Genomic DNA, 23,442 nt, shown 5'->3' with positions numbered 1-23,442 from the left:
AACCTAAATGTGAGATAGGAATCCATCAAAATCCTAGAGGAGGACACAGGCAGAAATCCCTCTGACCTTAGCCATAGCTACTTATCAGTAGACATGTCTCTACTAATAAGGGAAACAAAGACAAAATGAACTATTGGGAATTCATCAAGATAAAAAGCTTCTGCACAGTGAAGGAAACAATCCACAAAACTAAAACACAACATATAGAATGGGAGACGATATTGGTAAATGACATCTGATAAAGGGCTTTCACCCAAAATCTATAAAGAACTTATTAAATTCAACACCTAAAAAAATCCAATTAAGAAATGGGCAAAAGACATGAAAAGACATTTTCTCCAAAGAAAACATCCAAATGGTCAATAGACACATGAAAAGATGTTCAACATCCCTCATCATCAAGGAAATACCAATCAAAACCATGCTGAGATACTACCTTACATCTGTCAGAATGGATAAAATCAACAACACAGGAAACAACAGATGTTGGTGAGTATGTGAAGAAAGAAGAACCATTTACACTGTTGGTGGCAATACAAACTAGTGCAGCTATTCTGGAAAACAGTATTGAGATTACTCAAAAAGTTAAGAAGAAAAAAAAAAGTTAAGAAGAGAACTACCCTACAACACAGTAATTGCACTACTAGGTATTTACCCAAAGACACAAAAATACTGATTTAAAGGGGCACAAGCACCTTGATATGTACATTAACATTATCAACAATAGCCAAATTGTTGTCTCTTTATGGAAAGAGACCAAATGTCCATTGACTGATGAATGAATAAGGAAGATGTGATCTATATCACACACATACATACACAATGGAATATTAGAGTCATCAAAAAAAATGAAATCTTGCTATTTGCAAGGACATGGATAGAGCTAGAGTGTATTATGCTAAGCCAAGTCAGTCAGTCAGCAAGAGGAAAATACTAGATCATTTCACTTATATGAAATAAAAGTAATTTTGAAGATAGTGGTTCTCAACCAAAGACAATTTTGTCTCGTAGGGGACATTTTTCAATGTCTGAAGGCATTTTTGTTTTATATAACTAGTGGTGGGGGTGCTGCTACTCACACCTAGTGGATAGAGGCCAGGAATAGTGCTAAGAATCCTACAAAGTACAGGACAGCTCTCCACAAAAAAGTATTATTGGGCCAAAATATCAACAGTGCCAAAGTTAAGGAACTCTTCTTAAGCATGCGTTTTCAGCACTTGTCAAATACTTTCAAACATATTTATTGTATAATATTTAAGACATATAGAAATGTATCCATAAGACAATGAATCTATGTGCCTACCACTGAGTCTAATAAAAGGGTTCAATCCCTCCTTATCTATTCCTATCTCTCTAGCTTTTACAAATTAGATTAAAAATAAACTATTGTGTTATTGCTATAAATGTGTTAAAGTATGTCATAGCATGTTGACTATATCATATTATATAAAATTGTACTTTATATGACTAATATATTTGATGATAAGACATATTTATGCTTTACATAGGAGATCTAGAGTTATAATAGAACATTGAAAAAACCATATGGTAAGTAAATATTTATTCTTATATATAGATTATCCTAATTCCTGAATTTACAACTGAGAAGAATTGTTTTTACAGATATATGACTAGCTGACAATCTTTGGATTCAAAACCAATTTATATAATACCAAAAAAAAAAAAAATGAGTAGGACACTGGTAAACAAAACGAAACAAAAAAACAGTGTGATTGTTTTCCATCTCTGTTAGATTCATTGAAGGCATTTGAACCTGGATTCTCTGCCTCCTTCTCTTGGGCTAAGAGATTTCTGCATTTTGTCTAGAGGTAAATTCACAAGTGCAAGTTAGTGTTAGGATATTGGTATAACCTTGCTCTTCATTTCTAGTTTAAGATTGTGGAAGTCTGTGTGAGGAAAAATATGACTCTTTCCAAATTCTACAACGGCAAGGGAATTCTTGGTCTACCACAAAACACCTCATTTCAACAGACCCAATGGATGTATAGGATGAAAGAACCAGGATTTTAATAAAGATCTATCATGGCTTAAAGTCTAGAAGGCAGCAGAAAATATGATCTTTGAGGCCACATCTTGCTTAACTATTAATTAGACTTCTGTTTTGTTCAAAATGTAAATAAACTAAAATATTTAGCATTTTTAAAATGCATTTTACAATCCAATTAGTATAGGAAAATTGTTTAAAGCTAATTTTTCTTTCTTTTTAAAACACTCTGGGGGCAGCCCGGGTGGCTTAGCGGTTTTGCACCGCCTTCGGCCTGGGGCCTGATCCTGGAGACCCGGGATTGAGTCCCTGTGTCGGGCTCCCTGCATGGAGCCTGCTTCTCCCTCTGCCTGTGTCTCTGCCTCTCTCTCCCTCTCTGTGTCTCTCATGAATAAAAAAAAACAAAACAAAACAAAAAAACTCTGATATCACTTATGGACAACAATACAGTGATGGTGACAAATGAATACTGGTATTACTCAATAATAGACATAGAAGGGATGAAAATAAGCAGTCATTACATTTACTTGAAATAGATATAATTTTATCAACAAATTGAAAGTAGCAAACAAGGGTCTAAGATAAGCAGTGAAGAAAGGGAAGAGAAAAAATGACTCAAATAACTAGTTAGAAACAAAAGATGGAAAAGAACAGCAGCTTGTGGGTAAAGGTATTTTTAGATTGCATAGCATGCCATAAAGTAATTATTTATGCCAACTTAATGAGAAATGGGAAAGAAATACTTAACAAATGTTCCTGTTATTACTAATGTCTCATTTTTCTCTAAAAAATTTGGAAATGAATGTGGCTAATATAAGTTGTTATTTAAGAGAAAAATGTTTTCAAATTCTACAATACTAATGCCATTATAGCTGTAATTGATATACTTAATAGTCATCAACCTTTGTAAAGTATATGAACACATGCAGACTCACAGGCAGCATAAAATACAGATGGTCGATAGGAACATAAATAGATCAATGATTACAAAGATGGATTGAGGAGACAAAAGTGAGCTGTACTATTACACATGCATGAACTTCCTGACTATAAGAATAATTATACGGTAGAACTGGTTAATTGAGGGAAGTTGAAGAGTCATTTCTCCCCTGCAGAATCAATAGATACCCATCTATCTTTGATGGCTTAGGAGTAGCATTGCCTGTAATCAGGGCAATGGATCAGATGACCAATACTTTATTCTAATTATCATGGCAGGACCCAATAAAAAGTTACATAATTCATATAATCTGTTTTGAGACATAAAGTAATAACTGGAAAAACATAATCATATGGCTACCTGTAGACTATATACATCTGATACAGTGATGGATATTTAATGCATTCCAGAAAAGTAACACAGCCAGCATGAGTGGAAATTATCTGAGGGGAAAAAGTAAGCTGGACTATTTCCATGCATGTATCACAGAGACATCTATGGAGGTGTTCCTATAATTTCTAGGTATATGAAGGAGATGCCCTAGAGCCATATTTCACCGAGCTGATATTATTAAGAAAGATCAGGGCCCTTTATTTAAAACAAAATTTATTTAAAATAAAATAAGGAAAGGAGGGAGGAGGGAAGGGAGGTTAGGGGGAGAGAGGGTAGGAAGAAAGGAGGAAAGGGAAGGAGCAAAGTTAAGAGATAATGAAGCAGGTGGAGAATGAACAAAAAATAGGATACTGGATAGTTGTATACCCAGAATAAATGTCTCCGTCCCTTAAAAATAAGGGAGACATAGCCAAAAGACAATAAACAGAACATCTACTTAAGGATGTGTGTATACATATCTGGTACAAAGTATAGATTATTTTAAGAAAAATCAACAAGAAAATAACTACAACTTTAAGTAAGTCACTGAAATTCAGGACATCAAAAGGGGCATTTTTACCCCATCTCCTTCTCTTATTTATCATTCCTTAAAATTCTCTCCTGTGCTGGATATTGTGACACACCACAGACACGGTGGTGTGTCTCCCAGTCAAGGTGGCTCACTTTGTTCTGATATCTGTAACACCATCCATTCTCTCAACTGGTTGGTACACTCTACAGAAACATGGTCTTTAACCTTCCACTTGTCACTTTTCTTCCACTATCTCCTATCCACTATCATTGGTTCTCATACTCCAACAAACATTTCTTTGCAAATGATTCCAAAAATCCTATTTTCAGTCCTAATATCCATTCTGACTTCCAATTACATATTCTAATATAATATATTCGATAACATTTTCTTCTCTGCCCTGGAAGTATTTTCTCTGTGTGACATATTTCATTTAGTGTAATGTCCTCAAGGTCCACCAATGTTATGATAAATGAAAGGATGTCCTCCTGGGACACTTGGGTGGCTCAGCAGTGGAGTGTCTGCCTTTGGTCCAGGGCGTGATCCTGGGGTCCCAGAATCAAGTCCCACATCTGGATCCCTGCATGGAGCCTGCTTCTCTCTCTGCTTGTGTCTCTGCCATTCTTCTCTCTGTTTCTCTCATGAATAAATAAATAAAATATTTTTTTTAAAAAAAAGAAAGGATGTCCTCCTTTTCTATGGTTGAGTGATATTCCTATGTGTGCATATAACTTCTTTAGTCATTCATCAATAGAAATGTATATTGTTTCCGCATCTTGGCTACTGTAAAAACAAAATACTGCAATAAAAATGGGTATACAGATACCTCTTCAATATAGTGATTTCATTTCCTTCACAGATAGACCCAGAAGTGTGGTTGCTCAATCATATAGTAGTTCTATTTTAATGTTTTCAGGAGTCACCACACTGTTTTTAAGAGTGGCTGCACCAATTTACATTCTCATCAACAGTGTACAAGGGTTCTCTTTTCTCTACATCCTCAACAGCACTTGTTATCTCTTGTATTTTTCATAATAGTGATTCCAATATATATGAGGTGATATCTCATTATAGTTTTGATTTGCATATCCCTGGTAATTAGTAATATTGAGCATCTTTTCATAAACCTGTTGGCCACTGGAATATCTTCATTGGAAAAATGACTTTTCAAGTCCTTTGCTGATTTTTTAAATCAAATTATTTGGTTTTCTACTCTTAAGTTGCAGGAGTTCTTTATATATTTTGGATATTAACCCCTTATCAGATTTGTGGTTTGCACGTATTTTCTCCCATACAATAGGTTGCCTTTTCATTCTGCTATTTCCTATGCTGTGTAGAAAACTTAGTTTGATATAGTCTCACTTGTTTATTTTTGCTTTTGGTATCACATCAAAATAGTATTTCCAAGAACAATGTCAAGGAGGTTTTCCCCTATGTTTTCTTCTAGGAATTTTGTTTTCATGACTTACATTTAAGTCTCTAAAAATTCATTTCAAATTAATTTTTTTGTGAGTGATATTAGATAAGGTTCCAGTTTCATTCTTTTGCATGTGACTATCCAGTTTTCCCAGAACACTTTATAAAAAGGATTATCCTTTTCTCCATTCAGTATTCTTAGCTACCTTATCCAATATTTGACAGGATTATTTATGGGCTCTAACTTCTGTTCCATTGATCTATGCACAATATTGTTTTGATTACAATACTTTTGTAATATAGCTTGATATCAGGAATTGTGATGCCTCCATATTTGTTCTTTATTGGGATTTTTTTGGCTATTATGGTTTATATGAAATTTAGGAATATTTTTTCTATTTCTGTAAAAACTGCTATTGGAATCTTGATAGAGATTGTATTTGACGTATAGAATGGCTTTGGGTAGTATGAATGTTTTAACAAAATAATTATTATCATCCATGAACATGAAATATCTTTCCATTTATTTGTGTCTCCTTCAATTTCTGTCATAAGTGTCTTAGAGATTTCAGGGTACAGATCTTTCACTTCCTTAAATTATGCCTAAGTATCATAGGAAAGGGAAGGAGCAAAGTTAAGAGATATGAATAAATCATAATGAACATGAAACACAACTAATCTTTGTATATTAATTTTGTATCCTGCAACTTTATTGAATTTGCACATTAGCTCTAACAGGTTTTTTTTGGAGTCCTTATGATTTTCTATATTTTAGATCCTTATGATGGATGGAGTCCTTATGATTTTCTATATTTTAGATCATGTGATCTTCAGACAACATTACTACTCACTTTCCAATTTGGATGCCTTTTATTTTTTATTTTTATTTATTTATTTATTTATTTATTTTTTGGATGCCTTTTCTTATTTTTTTTTCATGTTTCATCACTCTGGTTAGGACTACCTGTACTAGGTTGAATAGATATGGTAAGAATGGACACCCTTTCCTTATTCCTGATCTAGGAAGAAAAACTTTCCACCTTTCATTATTATGATATTAGCTATATGTTTATCATTTATGGCCTCTAACAAGCTAAAATGAGTTTCTTCTATACCCAAATTGCTGAGAGGTATTATCATGAATGGATGTTGAATTTTGTAAAATGTTTTTATATCTATTGAGATGATCATGTGGGTTTTATCTTTAATTCTATTAATGCAATGTATCCTATTTATTGATTTATGTATATTGAACTATGTTTGCATCCCAGTTATGAATCACACTGGATCATGGTGTATGATCCTTTTAATGTACTGTTGAATTCAATTTCCTAGCTGTTGTTGATAAACTTTGCATTCATATTCATCAGATATATTGGCCTGCACTTTTTTACAGTGTTCTTTATTTTTAAAAAGATTTTATTTATTTATTCATGAGAGACACAGAGAGAGAGAGGCAGAGACATTGGCGGAGGGAGAAGCAGGATCCATGCAGGTAACCCGATACAGGACTCGATCTGGCACTCCAGGATCAGCCCTGGGCCAAAGGCAGGCACTTAAAGGCTAAATCACCCAGGCATTCCTTTTATAATGTTCTTGTCTTATTTTGGTATCAGGGTAAGGCTGGTGTCATAAAATGAGCTTGGGAATGTTCCTTTCTCTTCAAATTTTTGGAAGCATTTCAGAAGGATTGGTGTTAATTCTTTTTTAAACATTTGGTAAAATTCATGAGTGAAATCATCTGAACTTAGACTTTTCTTTGTGGAGAGGTTTTTGATGACTGCCTCAATCTCCTTCATCATTATAGTCTGTTCATATATCCTATTTCTTCATGATTCAGTCTTGCTAGGTTGTATGTAACTCAGAATTTATCCTCTTCTAGGCTGTGCAGTTAGTTGGCATATAATTGTTCACAGTAGTCTCTTATAATCCTTTGTATTTCTTTGGCATCAGTTGTAATGTTTCCTATTTCATTTGTAATTTTATTTATGTGGATCTTATCTCTTGTTGGGTTAGTCTAACCAAAGGCTAATCAATTTTATCTTTTCAAAGAACTAACTCTTAGTTTTATTGATCTTTTCTATTTTCTATTTCTCGATTTCAGTTATTTCTGCTCTAGTCTTTATTATAATTTCCTTTTGTCTCCCAACTTTGGGCTTAATCATGTATCTTTTTCTCTAGTACCCTGCGATGTAAAATTTGGTTGAGATACTTTTTTTTTTCTTGACATACATGTTTATCCCTAAATTCCCTGTTAGAAGTGTTTTATTTTCATCCCGTAAGTTTTATCTCAACAGATATTTGTATTTCATTCTTTAAAAAAGGAAAACATTCTGTGGGTCTATTAGTTGTTCAAGAGCATTCTGTTAGTTTCCATGTATTTGATTTTTAGTTCCATACCCCTGTGGTTAGAAAAGAGAGTCGGGGTGGCTTGTACCAACCGGCCAGATCAGTGTCCACATGGCATAGGCCTCTGCTGCCGCCCTGTTCAGGCTGCGGGGCCTCGAATAGTGCCTGCGGCTGGTGGGGCAGCTCAGAGAATCCCATGGACTGTCTGGGTATACAGACATGTTTAGAGGTCAGAGAGTGTATCAGATCTCAAGTACAGAATGACACTTATGGCTCTGGTTCCAAAAGATGAGCATCTTGAAAAATACCAGAAGCTATGAAGCAGCTAACCCAGCTCCTTCCAGAGGATCTCAGAAAGGAACTTTATGAAATTCGGGAAAAGTATTAGACCTAACCTAATGCAGAAGCCAAATTTGTGAAGCAGCTGGACCAATGTGAGATGATTCTTTAGGCATCTGAGTATGAGGACCTTCAGAACAAACCTGGGAAGCTGCAGGGCTTCTATAATTCCATAGCAGGAAAATTTAGTCACGCTGATTGGTCCAACTTGTTTCTTAACTTGAGGCAGAAAGAAACACTAACATAGCTGCCACCACCAGTGAGCCATGTTCTTGATACGTTCTCTGTATTGCTACACTCATGTGACAAACATTTTATTTTTCTATTTCACAATGTTGTTTTGCCACTGTTTGTTGATTCCCCTGATGTGAGTCTATTCATTTGCAAGAGCCTAGAATCCAGTAAGAAATGTGATAAAATCAGGATGCCCGGATGGCTCAGCGGTTGAGTGTCTGCCTTCAGCTCAGGGCGTGGTCCTGGAGTCCCCGGATGGAGTCCCACATTGGGCTCCCTACGTGGAGCCTGCTTCTCCCTCTGCCTGTGTCTCTCCTCTCTCTGTGTGTTTCTCATGAATAAATAAATAAAATCTTTTAAAAAAAAGAAAAAGAAAAGAAATGTGATACAATTTGGATAATAAAAGAAGCTAAGGAACAGATGTGATCCTTAAAATGCCATGGATGCGGACTGAGGGCAGTGTTTTTTTTTGTTTTTTGTTTTTTTTTGGTGGGCAGTAAAGCAAAGTTTATTGATCAGTGGTATAAAGCTCCTAGAGAAGGAGGGCCAAAGCACATTGCTGTTGGAGTTTCTAAGTGTAGGGGGTTTTATGAGCTCTTTTGTGGAACTATCTTAAGCATTGGTCACATATCTGTCTACCTATTAGGTAAATGTCCACGAGCTGCTGGTCTTTTTTTTTGTGACATCTGGGGGCTTAAGTCTTAACTGGAGGGCAGTGTATTTTTAAAATACAATTTAAAACCTTAAAAAAAAAGGAAAATATACCTGGTATGACTTTAATCTTAAATTTGCTAAGACTTTTGTTATTTATCATATGATCTATCCTGAAGATTGTTTCATGTGCACTTGAAAAGAATATGTATTTTGCTGCTGTTGTATGAAATGTTCTATATATATCTATTATGCCCCTTTGGTTAGTGTTGTTCAAATCTACTGTTTCCTTATTGATTCTTTGTTTGGGTAATTATTTATAATTGTTACATCTTCTTGATGAAATTGCCCTTTTATCATATCTTGATGTGCTTTGTTTTGACCTGTTTTCTCTTTTTTTTTTTTTTTTTGCTTTACTTCTAATTTGTCTAAAAACAGTTTTGAATAACAGTTTCTTTCTTTCAATATTTTGAATATACCATCCCAAAATCTCCTGGCCTGCCATGCTTCTCTATGGAAATCCACTGATGGTCCTGTAAGTTTTCTTCACTCTTCCTTTTTGTTTATTTTTTTTAATATTTTATTTATTTATTCATGAGACACACACACAGAGAGAGAGAGAGAGAGAGAGAGAGGCAGAAACACAGGCAGTGGGAGAAGCAGGCTCCATGCAGGGATCCCGACATGGGACTCCATCCCAGCTCTCAGGGATCAGGCCCTGGGCTGAAGGTGGCACTAAACTGCTGAGTCACCTGAGCTACCCCTTTTTTGTTTATTTTTATACCTGTGGCTGCATAATGTCAAATGATGTATTTTTCAATTCACCCATTCTTTCTTCTGCCTGATCAGTGTAATGTTAAATTTTCTATTGAATTATTCAATTCAGTCATTGTATTCTTCATCTCTAGGATTTCGGTTTGGTTCTACTCTTCTTTGTCGAACGTCTAATTTTGTTCTTGTATTAATTTCCAAATTCTGTTCCATAGTCTTTCTTAGTGTTCTTGTAGCTCACTCAACTTCTTTAAGAGGATTATTGTGAATCCTCACATTAGTCCTTAGGGAGGACGAATGTGATCAGTCAGCTCCCCATTTCTACTCAGAGAAAGACACACTTGCTAGTTGTACAGAACACTTTTTAAATTTTTTTTTCCCCAGGGGGCTTTATCAAAGTATAACTCTTACAGAGATTAATGTATGCCATCATAATGAAGAGGCATTAAATCTTAGTCTTCTAGAAAAAAAAATGTATCTATATTTAGAACATTTAAATGAGGTAATCTGTAATGCAAGCCCACATTACAAAGTTGAGGAATTTCCATAGAGACATAGTCTGTTCAAAGGACATACACTGGTCCTCTGATATTTATAGAGACGGTCTGAGGGGGATATGGCAAAACTCTCACAATACAAACTCATCAAGCTTTTTCAAAGTCAAAGCAAACTTGATGGCTTAAAAACAAATGAACAAACAAAAACATCTACAGTGACTATGCCCTTCCAGGTAAAATCTTCAGTTCTTCCTTCCAGAAATTAAACCAGACAGGGCCAGACATACCAAGAATTATAATAATATGTTAGATCCTATACAGTGCTTTATTCTACAGAGCACATTATTTGGTTTAATCCATCTGCATTCTCAGATGTGGAAACATTTAGCTTAAGATTTAGCAAGCTAAAATAACTGGCTCATGGAAGGCAGAATAATAGAATAGAAAGAACAAAAGATTTAGAACCATGAGAGATCTTGTTGTGAATCACAGGTCTGCTACTCTGTCACTTACCATCTATGTGACATTGGGCACTCTCTCTAAGCCTCAGTTTTCTTTTCTGAAACATGAGGAAAATAGTGCGAACTTCATAGGATTGTTCTATTATTTAATGAGATAAAATATATTAAGTGCTTGACACAATCTCTAGAACATGTTATATGTCTAACAAAGAATAACTTTGACATTTACCAATTGGTCAAAAGCACGCTAATTAACCATTTGGCCTCCTCACTTTCACATCCATAAGATGGTAACAATATTTACTTAACAGTCATTGTGATGATGAAATACATGCAATTTTATGTACAGTGAATGATAGGCAGAAACAATCCTGGAATTTAGATCTTCAATGTTGAATACTCTTACTGGTAACAAAGCTAGATACTATTGATTCTATTACCCAAATATAGAAGAACATTTTCCCACAACTCCATTGAGAAAATAACAATCTAGAAATACCTGTGAAAATGAATTTCAAAAGGAAAATATGCACATTACCTGAATTAAGGCTTCACTCAGCATGTCTTCATTAACCTCCAGAATGATGTTTTTTATATCTTCATATGGCATACGATATGATCCTAGGAATATAGCTAAAAATAAAAGTAGATTTTATTAAAAATAGAAAAGCATAGAAAATTTAAAGGCCTAATAAATACCTTCTCATTTTCACATGCTCAAAATATGAAATCTGTTACTTGTATTAATTCATAATTAGGAACAAACAAAAGTAGTTTACATTTGACAGACTATACTACTTATTGAAGCAAAGTGGCCTATTATTTCAGGATCTAATATTTATAAGTTGAACATATTTATATGGAAATTAAGACTCCTACTAATTATGCTGATGACTACATGTTTATGCATTTTAGAACAAGTTGATACAAAATGACTCATGAGATATTTTATTTAAAGTTGGCTTTTGAATTCAATGTGGAATTTAATATGGATATTGTCAGATAAATATAATGCAGTACTTCATATCAATCTACTACTGCAATTTTTCCACATAAGAAAAAATTAAAGTGTCTAAATGATCAAGGTTGTCTGAATTCCTGCTGACAATCAGGACGTAGCTTGTATTTTCAAAATTTCCCTTGTCAATTTTTTCTTGATTGAATATATATTATGTCATACTGAAAAATGTCAACAAATCACACTGAGAAAAGCTTAAAACTAATTCAGAAAGTATTTTATAACAACATATTTCACTTTAACTTCCACTAAACATACATTTTAATGAACAATCATGTGTTCTTATCATGAGAACATGAATATGTTTTTAAGAATATTTTTTTCATGAAAAGGTCTGTATGATTTCACTGGTGCCTAAAGGAAAAAACAAATCCTCACTGTCTAGGCAATTGAGTACCTAGACATAAACACCAAGTGAGATCTCCATAATCTAAATAAATAATGCTGACAGACATCAACTAGCAATTAAGATCATACTGTGTTTTTTTTTTTTTTAAAGGTCCTTAACATCCACTTTATAAAGAAAATGTACTCTCAGTAAGCAATGTATACATTCACAGCAACTATTTGGAGGCTTCTTTTCTGACAGCAGCATTCCAATTCACTGGAGAATAATGACGTTTATTTTAATCTGATTTGCTATAGCACATCCCTTAACAAAATAAACTCCCATGGTATTTCCTTGCATAATTAGAAATGCTTGGTGTGTTGTAATTTCTCATGCATAGTGTTTTAGTATCCTCAGAGCAGTCTACTGTGTTAAAAAAATGCTGAATTCAATACAGAGGGGAGAATATGTCAAAATAACATCTAGGGCTTAGTTACATGAAGATAGGTTTAACTATCCAGCTTCTTTAGCAAAAGCATATTTAATGGATGAATGATTTGTTGAAGGCTTTAAGGTTCAATAGCCAGGTTTTCAATATCTTTTATATAAATTTAGTTAATATAAAGTACAATATTGGTTTCAGGACCAGAATTCAGTGATTCATCACTTACACACAATACCCAGTGCTCATCACAACAAGTGCCATCTTTAATACCCATCACCCATCACCCAACTAACCCATCCCACATCTATCTCTCTCCATCAACCCTCAGATTGTTCTCTGTCACTAAGTGTCACTTATAGGTTGTTTACCTCTCTGTTTTTTTTCTTTTCCGCCTTCCCATATGTTCATTTGTTTTCTTTCTTAAATTCCACATATGAATAAAATCATATGGTATTTGTCTTTCTCTGACTTATTTCACTTAGCATAATACACTATAGCTCCATCCATATCATTGCAAATGGCAAGGTTTCTTTTTTTTATGGCTGAGTAATAACTCATTATATATATATATAAATATATAAATATATATATTTATATATTTATATATTTATATATATATATACACCAAATCTTCTTTATCCATTCATCAGTCAATGGACATTTTGGCTCTCTCTTTATTCTGGCTATTATTGATAATGTTGCTACAAACACCAGGGTGTATGTACCCCTTTCAATGTATACTTTTGTATCCGTTGGGTAAATAGCTAATAATGCAATGGCTGGATCTTTAACGTATTGAAGAACCTCCAAACTGCTCTCCAAAGTGGCTGCACCAGTTTGTATTCCTACAAAAGATGTAAGAGGATTCCCCTTTTTCCACATCGTTGCCCAAACCGGCTGTTTCTTGTGTTAATTTTATCCATTTTACAGAAGTGACATGGTAATTCATTGTGGTTTTGATTTGTATTTTCCTGATGATGAGTGATGTTGAACATTTTTTCATGTGTTTGTTAACATCTGGATGTCCACTTTGTAAAAGTGTCTATTTGGGTCTTCTGCCCATTTCTTCTTCTTTTTTTTAAAATATTTATTTGTTCACTTGGGGTGGGGAAGAAAGAGAGAGAGGAGTGGCAGACGAAGGAAAGAAACCCAAGCTGACTCCACCTTAGCAGGGAGCCTGACTTGAGGCTCTGTCTCAAAAACCTGAGATAATGACCTGAGACGAAATGAAAGGTTGGAAGTTTAACTGAGTCAGCCACCTAAGCACTCCTTCCTCTGCCAGTTTCTTAACTGGATTATTTGTTTTTTTGGGTGTTGAGTCTGATAAGTTCTTTATAGTTTTGGATACCAACTGTTTATCAGATATGTCATTTGCAAATATTGTCTCCCATTCTGTAGGCTACCTTTTAGTTTTGTTGATTGTTTTCTTTGCTGTGAATAAGCTTTTTATCTTAATGAAGTCCCAATAGTTTATTTTTCCTTCTGTTTCCCTTGCCTCCAGAGATGTTTCTAGTAAGAAGTTGCTAAGGCCCAGGTCAAAGAGATTTCTGCCTGTGTTGTCCACTAGGATTTTGATGGTTTCTCCTATCACATTTAGGACTTTCATTCATTTTGAATCTAATTTTGTGTATGGTTAAAGAAAGTGGTCCAGTTTCATTCTTCTGCATGCATTCTGTCCAGTTTTTCCAATACCATTTGTTGAAGGGACTTTTTTCCATTAGATAGTCTTTCCTGCTTTTCAAAGATGAGGTGACCGTATACTCATGGGTCCATCTCTGGGTTTTCTATCCCGGTCCATTGATCTATGTCTGTTTTTGTGCCAGTACTATAATTGTCTTGATCACTACAGCTTGGTTATGTAACTTGAGGTACGGGAATCATGGTGTCTCCAGTTTTGTTTTTCTTTTTCAATATTGCTTTGGCTTTTCAGGGTGTTTTGTGCTTCCATATGAATTTTAGGATTATTTATGAAAAATGATAGTGATATTTTGATAGAGATTACATTAAGTGTGTATTTTGTTTTGGATAGTATATACATTTTAACACTGTTCTTCCAATTCATGAGCATGGAATACTTCCATTTCTTTGTGTCCTCTTCAATTTCTTTCATAAGTGTTCTATAGTTTTCCAGAGTATAGATCTTTTACTTTTTGAGTTATTTTATTCCAGGGTATCTTATTGTTTTTAGAACAATTACAAATGGGATAGATTCCTTGATTACTTTTTCTGCTGCTTTGTTATTAGTGTATAGAAATACAGCAGATTTCTGCATGTTGATTTTATATCCTGCAACTTTGCTGAGTTCATGTATTATTTCTAGCAATTTTTTGCTGGAGTCTTTTGGGCTTTCTACATAGAGTATCACACCATCTGCGAATAGTGAAAGTTTGACTCCTTCCTTGCCAATTCAGATGCATTTTTCTTTTTGTGTGATTGATGAGCTCAGGACTTCCAGTACTATGTTAAGTAGTAATGGTAAGAGCGTACATATTTGTCTTGTTCCTCAATGTGGAGGAAAAGCTCGGTTTCTCCCCATTGACCCCCAGGGGAGGCGGAGCCGAGGATGATAATACCTCTGGGTCTTTTATATATGGCCTTTTGATGTTGAGGTAGGTATTTTCCATCTATCCCTCCTTTGTTGACAGTTTTTATCAAGAAAGGATGGTGTATTTTGTCAAATGCTTTTTTCTGCCTGTGTCTCTGCCTCTCTCTCTGTTTGTGTGCCTCTATGAATAAATAAATAAAATCTTAAAAAAAATAAGACTTTTCTTTATTCTTGAGGTAGGCCTATATTGCAATATACTTCCTTCTTAGGACTGCCTTAGCTACATCCCACAAGTTTACACTGTTGTGTTTTCATATTCAAGATTTCAGTGTAATTTTTAAAAATTTCTTCTTTAATCTCCTGGTTAACCTATTCATTCTTTAGTATGATGCTCTTCAAACTCCATGTAATGGCAGTCTTTCCAATTTTTTTCTTGTAGTTGACTTCAAGTTTCATAAAGCTGTGGTCTGAAAATATGCACTTGTTGAAGGCTGATTTGTGACCCAGTATGTGATCTATTTTGGAAATCTATCTATGAAAAGCATGTGTGTTCTGCTGCTTTAGGATGGAATGTCTTGGATATATCTGTGAAGTTCATCTGGTGCAGTGCATCTCAAAGCCCTTGTTTTCTTGTTGATTACCTGCTTAGGTGATCTGTCTATTGCTGTAAGTGGGGCATTAAAGTCACCTACTATTACTGTATTATTATCATCAATGAGTTTGTCTTTATTGTTAATTGATTTATATATTTGGAGGCTCCTAATTTGGGGGCATAAATATTTATAATTGCTAGATCTGGATAGATCTTGATGGATAGACCCCTTTATTATGCCTTTCTTCATCTCTTGTTACAGTCTTTGGTTGAAAACCTAGTTTCTCTGATTTAAGTATGGCTATTCTAGCTTTCTTTTGAAATTCATTAACATGATAGATGGAGGCAGCCAGGGTGGCTCAGCGGTTAAGTGCCGCCTTCCACCCAGGGTGTGATCCTGAAGACCCGGGATTGAGTCCCACATCAGGCTCCCTGTATGGAGCCTGCTTCTCCCTCTGCCTGTGTCTCTGCCTCTCTGTGTGTGTATCTCTCATGAATAAATAAATAAAATCTTTTTAAAAAAACATGATAGATGGTTTTCCATCCACTCACTTTCAATCTGCAGGTGTCTTTTGGTCTAAAATGAGTCCCTTGGAAGCAGCATATAGATAGATCTTCTTTTCTTTAACCATTCTGATTCCCCATGTCTTCTGATTGAAGTATTTAGTTCATTTACACTCAGAGTGATAATCCAAAGATATGAATTTAGTGCCATTGTGTTATATGTAGTATTGGTGTTTCTGGTGATGGTCTCTGGTCCTTTCTAGTCTTTGATGCTTTTGGTCTTCTCCACTCAAAGATTCCCCCTAAAAATTTCTTGTAGGGCTAGCTGAACGCTTTTAGTTTTTGTTTGTCTGGGAAACTCTTCAACTCTTCTGTTCTGAATGACAGCCTTGCTAGATAAAGAATTCCTGCCTGCATATTTTTTACCATTCAGCACATTGAATATATCCTTCCACTTTATTCTGACCTGTCAGGTTTCTCTGGACAGATCTGCTGCAAATGTGATTTGTTTTCCACTAAAGTTTAAGGATTTTTTTTTTCTGTTGCTGCTTTCATTGTCTGTGTATTTTGTGAATTTGACTATGATATGCCTTGTTGATGCTTAGCTTTTGTTGGATTTAATAGGTCTCTGTGTTTCTTGGATTTTGATGTCTATGTCCCTATATTAGAGAAGTCTTCAGCTATAATTTGAATGAACAAACCTTCTGTCTCTTTGTCTTTATCTTCTGGGATTCCTTCCAAAAGGTGGTAGTTTTCTAAGTGTTTACTTGCAGTTTTTGTTCTCTGAGACCTCTGATTGTTTTCTTGGGTGTTCAGAATAATTTAATAACTACCTAGCTGTTTTTGAGAGCCCTGACAAACTTTGGGTCCCCCAAATTCTCCACCATTTTAACTCCTTCATGAGGTTCACTAATCAGTTTTAAAGTTTAGTGGTAACAATTTAACTTTCTACCATCGCAATCACTTTAACTATAAAGGCATATCGATAAAAGAATTTGCCCAATGTGACCAGTGAATACTCCAAAACTAAAACACCCAAGCCTAGGCAGAAAAGGGAAAATAACACTCTTTTAAACTATGCCTTATATCTCACTCTGTCTTTTAACGTGCTAAACTTTAAGTATCTTCCAAAGCTTTATTATTCATAAGTTTCATCTGACCTGAGGAAGACAAAATTATGGTCTTCATTCTGGCTATATGACAAAAAGGCAATTCAAATCATGTTTGGGGAAAAAAAAAAACCAGATCATGTTTGCATGCAATTTTGTTTCTAGTGGATGCTAAATATACCTGTTAAAATCAGTTACAACTTTGTTTAAAAATATTCAACAACTCATCACCATAATCACTACCACCCCTATTTAGAAAATAACACATACACAGATTCTGGGCCATTTTGTGATCCAAAATTCTCAATTCTTTCACTTTCTTCTTTGCAGGCAAGATCTTCTTTTCTTCTGAAGCTTCTACATTCTTTTGAACTAAAGGAAAAACATTTACCCATAAAAAATAATGGTATTATTCCAATCACACAAAATAAATTAGTAAGGCATATTAACTACATTGATAAAGCTTATGTGAAAAATCAATAAATGTATTTATTTCATTGTATTTCAATATAATATATTGAATAAACATAATAATATAGGTCTATATAGAGGTTTACTTAAAAATTAAATATCAGCACTTAAGCAAAAAAGATAAGCCAAATAGTACTAAAAATCAATTACTACTTTTTACCTAATGTGCAACATTCATTACTCCTTTAACAGGAATCTACAGCAGCACTGAAATTAAACATATAGTAAAATCTCCCTATTTTGGACTAATTGAGGGAAAAGGCAAAATATGCATTCATCCTAAAATATGCTAAATTTTAGACATGTCTTTAATTCAGTGTAACTGCTTTTAAGTATGTAAAGCAATGCTAACTGCTAAACTGGTTGCCATATAAAAATTCCTGCTGAGATTGCTTTGAAGAATAAATATGAACCATTTGCAAGTTGCACAACAACAGTACCATTTACATGCACATAATTAATGGACCTGAAACTCTGAGAAGTAGAAGTGCCAAGGAGTGGCTTCCCACCCTCCCCCCCGCCTCCCTCCACCTCCCCGCCATAACCTCCATCAACTCTCACCCAGAAAATGCATCCCAAAAACCAAAGTAAAAAAACAATGTGGTTATCTGCTATGAAAATGAAGCTTTATGGCAAATCCCTAAACTCTCCTATACAGAAATTCTATAGCTACCATTGTACTCATGTGTTGGCAGTTTATGTCTTCTAATATAAAAATATGGTTGTAGATAATGGGACTGTTAAAAAAATGTGAGAAAAATAAACCCAACATTTTTTTTCATTCAAGTAGTGATATGCTTTTGTCTCCAAACTCATGCTGCTAAACTTCATCACTGAATCATAATACTGCTGCTTATTACTTTTAAAAATATAACTTCATTTTGAGGAAATCAATATTTTCATTATTTTAATTTATCTGGTTTTTGTTAAAGAGCTTACAAATGAGTTACAGATTTTCTCTAGAGGAAAAGCAACACACAACCACAGTACATTTTTGCTAAGCTACATGTTCATGGATGTTACTATCTGGAAAACTTTCTATAAACATTATAGGATGCATTAAATACTGCAAGTCCATTAAAACCCCATTGTTTTAGTGGTGCAAGATATAAGAAAATGAAGTGAACTTTGTAGAAAAAATAACAAAAAATTAATTACCTGAATAACTCAAGTCTTAACATTTAGTTCTAAGATATACCACTATGACTTATCTAAAGTGATGCATAGTGTAAGCAGACTAGATAATAATTACACTTGAAAATCATAATCTCAAGTAGTTTGCCATGCGTATTCAATACAATAAAATTATTGCTACTCATGGAAACAAAAATGAGTTTTAATATATTTCCCTTGAAGTGGTCATAAATGTTTCTCAAAGAATCATTCTAAGAGCACAGTGTCTTTCTTGTACAATAATCAGCATTTTAATTTATTCTAATTTTTAAGTCATGTCAGGTTAACACAACTCTATAGAAAAAATGACAGTCCAAGAATCATACCCTTTGTTAATAAAATAAGTATCTGAAAAATAATAAAATTACTTCTAGAATCATTCAGAAAACTTTTCCCAAAGAAATAGTCAAGAAAACTATTCTAAGCTTCCAATATGTCTTAAACCCCACTATGGGAGATTAGTTAACCAAGTACATATAGGATGAAAATGCTGTAGTGTAATAGATATTGTAAGATTTTCTGCAAACTAACAAGACTCCAGAATAACCCAAACATACATAATGCTCATTTTGTATGACTTCATATTTTTGCATTATTTCATTAAAATATATTCCAACATCTCCCCTTTTCAAATGAACAAATTATTTCAAATTAAGATTAGATGTCTTAAGTATCTTAAATCTTAATATATTTCCCTTATAGTATGCAAATTGGCTTTAGCCTAGGTTGAAGAAATAAGAATTCCATGATTGGGCACCACTATTTTGAGAATTACTAAAGCAAAGCTAGTTTATTTTTTTTTCAATTTTTTTAATGATTTTATTTATTTATTCATGAGAGACAGAGACGAAGGCAGAGACATAGGCAGAGGGAAAAGCAGACTCTTCACAAGGAGCCCTATGTGGGACTTGATTTAGGCCACCACCACCCCCCCATCACACCCTAAGCCAAAGATAGTCGCTCAACCACTAAGCCACCAGGCTTCCCAAGCAAAGCTAGTTTAAAACAGTTCCCTAATTAGACAGCCTTTCACAAACAATAAAGGTTTTGCTAATATTGTCTTTAGCTTTCTTGTCTTTAAGAGCATTCCTTAGTGATCACAACCACAGGGTTAGATAAATAAATACTTTGAAGAGAGGTAATAACATATGAAACTTATCCCCAGATAGTACTGAAAGCTTCATATATTAAAACTGTCCTGTTTCCATGACTACAAAATGTTACTTGGTATATGTAGGATGCGTTTATTACATATATGTTTCAAATGCTTTTAAAAAGTAAATACTCCATAGCTTTAGTGAAACAGCAGCAATAACTTGATTAAGATTTGAATAGACATTTCTCCAAAGAAGACCTACAGATGGCCAACAAGTATACAAAAATATCCTCAATATCTTGAGGGAAATACAAATAAAGCCACAATGAGATATTACCTCAAACCATGTTTTCATGTTTTTAGAAATATTTTATTTATTTATTTAGGAGAGCACAAGAGAGCACAACCAGAAGGGAGGGGCAGAGGCAGAGGGAGAAGCAGACTCCCCGCTGAGCAGGATCCTGGGATCATGACCTGAGATGGCAAACACTTAACCCATGGAGCCACCCAGGTAGTCCTCAACTCACAGATCTTGGAATGGCTATTATCAAAATCTAAAGCAAAATATTGGTGAGGAAGTGGTGGAAGAATTGGAACCTTTATACATTGTTGGTAGAAATATAAAATGGTGTAGCTGCTATAGAGAACAGTACGGAGAGTCTACAAATAATTAAAACTAGAAAAAATTAAAACTAGAACTACCAAATGATCTACCAATCCTACTTTTGGGTATATAACCAAATTAACTGAAATCAGAATCTCAAAGAGATAGCTGTACTCCCATGTTTACTGTAATATTATTCACAAAACAGTCAATATATGGAAAGAATTTAAATGTCCATCAAAAAGATCAAGGGATAAAGAAATGTGGCATATACATAAAATGAAATGTTATTCATCTTAAAGAAAAAAATCCTACCTTATATAATAACACGGATGAACCTGGGGAACACTATGCTAAATGAAATAAGCAAGTCATAGAAAAGTACTGCATAATTATGAAGCATCTAAAATATCAAACTCATAGAAACAAAGAGTAGAATTGTACAATTGTGGTTGCCAGGGACTGAGGGACGGGGAAGTGGGTAGTTGCTGTCACTGTTCAATGTATATAAAGTTTCAGTTTTATAAGATGAATAAACTCTAAAGATCTGTGGTACAACACTGTAGCTAAAGTTAATAACAATGGGTAGTGCACTTAAAAATTTGTGAGCGGGTACATCTCAAGTTAAAAGTGCTTACACTATAAAATTTATAACATAAATTATAGTAATTTTCTTATTTGAAATTACTTGAATAGGACTGGAGAGATTTTTTAAGTCTCAATATAAAAACCTAAATAATTGATTTTGTCATCCATGGCCCTATGGTCCTCACATTCATAATGAGGCCTATAATCAAATGTGATCTCTGCATCTGCAAATGAAAAACCGTATAGCCACTGATTTTGAATCAGATGGATTAAATTAATTTCAGTGCTTCAATTAAATTGGTCACTGCTAATTGACCAAATAATAAACCATAAAATACTGTCTGTAGAAATATGATTTTTAATAAAGACATTTGTATTATTATGTTAACATCAAGATACTAATTATATAAGATAAAGGGTCCATTTAGTATTCTTATATTTCCTTTAATATATGGATTTTTAACTGCAATTGTTCTATCAATTTATTCCTTCACAACGATGGATGCTCATTAACAAAAAATAAACAGGGCTCTAATACTTTCCTGATCTAATTTAGGCAATGTTCATCAATCCCCTATTAATCTCTGCTACCGGGATCCCTGGGTGGCCCAGCGGTTTAAGAGCCTGCCTTTGGTCCAGGGTGTGATCCTGGAGTCCCGGGATCGAGTCCCACATCAGGCTCCCTGCATGAAGCCTGCTCCTCCCTCTGCCTGTGTCTCTGCCTCTGCCTGTGTGTATGTGTGTCATGAGTAAATAAAATACTAAAAAAAAGAAATCTCTGCTATCTCAGTGGATACATACATGTGACAAGATATCTGTAAGTTGTTGCAAATATTAAGATATTATAATGGGTACCACTGAATTCTTTGCATAATAACTATCATAAATCATAATAAATTATTTATAACTACTTTATCTTAAAATTCTAGTGAGAAAGATTGATTGCTAAAGTCAGCATCAACACTATTCATTAATTCATTTAATCAGCAAATACTTGTTGAACACCTACTATGGTGAGCTTAGGGACAAGCATATAGAAAGACTTAAGTGTCTACTCATTTTTCTTAAATAGATGGTCATATGTAAACTACTAATTAGGGAAGTATCTCCAAAAGATCTCTAACATTTGTAATTTTCTTTATCCATAATAATATAGTTTGAAAGAATATATGCTTATCACTCAGCAAACTCTCTTTTTATTATTAGAAGTAGTTTCATATTAAAGAATACTGTATCTTAAACCAGCATCAACTGATGTATTACATCATATTATAAGAAATATGTGGAGAAGTAAAAATATGACACTTCCTAGTAAGTATACTAAATACAAACCTAGGATAAATAAAGCCAGTAACACTAGTGTTAAAAACCACCTAAAATATTTATATAATATATATATATATATATCCAACAAGTAAATGCCCAACTTGTTTTAGATATATCATATAAATATAATAATTGTGATCTTCTTATATAAATACATATTTTTCCATTGGTATACAATTCCAGAAGTGATTTTACCTATACGGAAAGAATTTTTCAGTTATTAGTTGAAATGGGTGTTAAACTTCAATAAATAATTTCATGTTAAAATGAGTGCAAGTATGAGAATGACAGGCAGGGAAAATCTACTATGATTTCTGTGTGATAGCTGCAATATTTTTTTTCATTGCTATTTTCTATTCTTTTAAAGTTGTCTTTATTCTTGAATTTCTGGAAATATAAAAAATAGAACTGAAAATGTATAAAGGAATATACATATATATAAATGTTAAGTATATATTTATATATAAATAAATATTTATAAATGTGCTGAGTGAAGTAAGTCAATCGGAGAAGGACGATCATTATATGGTTTCACTCATATGGAGAATATAAAAAATAGTGAAAGAGATTATAGGGGAAAGAAGAGAAAATGAGTGGGAAAAACCAGAGAGGGTGGCAAAACATTAGAGACTCCTAACTCTGGGAAACGAACAAGGGGTAGTGGAAGGGGAGGTGGGCAGGGGGATGAGGTGACTGGGTGACGGGCACTGAGGGGGGCACTGGGTATTATACTGTATGTGGGCAAGTCAAACTCCAATAAAAATATATATAAATAAATAAATAATAATTAAAAACTATATATAAATATTTATATATAAATATATATATAAATATATACCTATATATATATATAAATACAAAGAGGAAAGTATAATAAAAAGAACAATAACAATGATAGTAGTACTAGTAGTAGTAGTAACCATGATCACAATCATCACAATCACCACCAAAATCAACTTTTATTAAATAATTCCTCTGTCACCTTATATAATAGGTATACCATTGTCATTTTATAAAGGAGAAACTAAGGAACAGAAAAATTGAGTCATTTGTCCAAGATCAAATAGCAAGTAATA

The 23,442-nt window shown here is 33.9% G+C and overlaps 1 protein-coding gene across 3 annotated transcripts in view; it reads right to left on the bottom strand.

The window, feature by feature from the left end:
- Positions 1-23,442, bottom strand: part of DIAPH2 (diaphanous related formin 2) — a 1,049,860-nt gene that overhangs the window by 538,886 nt on the left and 487,532 nt on the right. For all 3 annotated transcript variants that reach the window (XM_038587833.1, XM_038587834.1, XM_038587835.1), the window contains 2 exons: positions 17,379-17,480; positions 11,106-11,200 (listed from right to left, as the gene is read on the bottom strand). In XM_038587833.1, the coding sequence (XP_038443761.1) occupies positions 11,106-11,200; positions 17,379-17,480 (197 nt within the window). The remainder of the gene's footprint in view (positions 1-11,105; positions 11,201-17,378; positions 17,481-23,442) is intronic.

The sequence above is a fragment of the Canis lupus genome, chromosome X, assembly GCF_011100685.1.
Source record: "Canis lupus familiaris isolate Mischka breed German Shepherd chromosome X, alternate assembly UU_Cfam_GSD_1.0, whole genome shotgun sequence".
Taxonomy (NCBI): Eukaryota; Metazoa; Chordata; class Mammalia; order Carnivora; family Canidae; genus Canis; species Canis lupus.
Note: the sequence above shows the minus strand (reverse complement) of the source record. Positions and strands in the feature narration are given on the sequence as shown.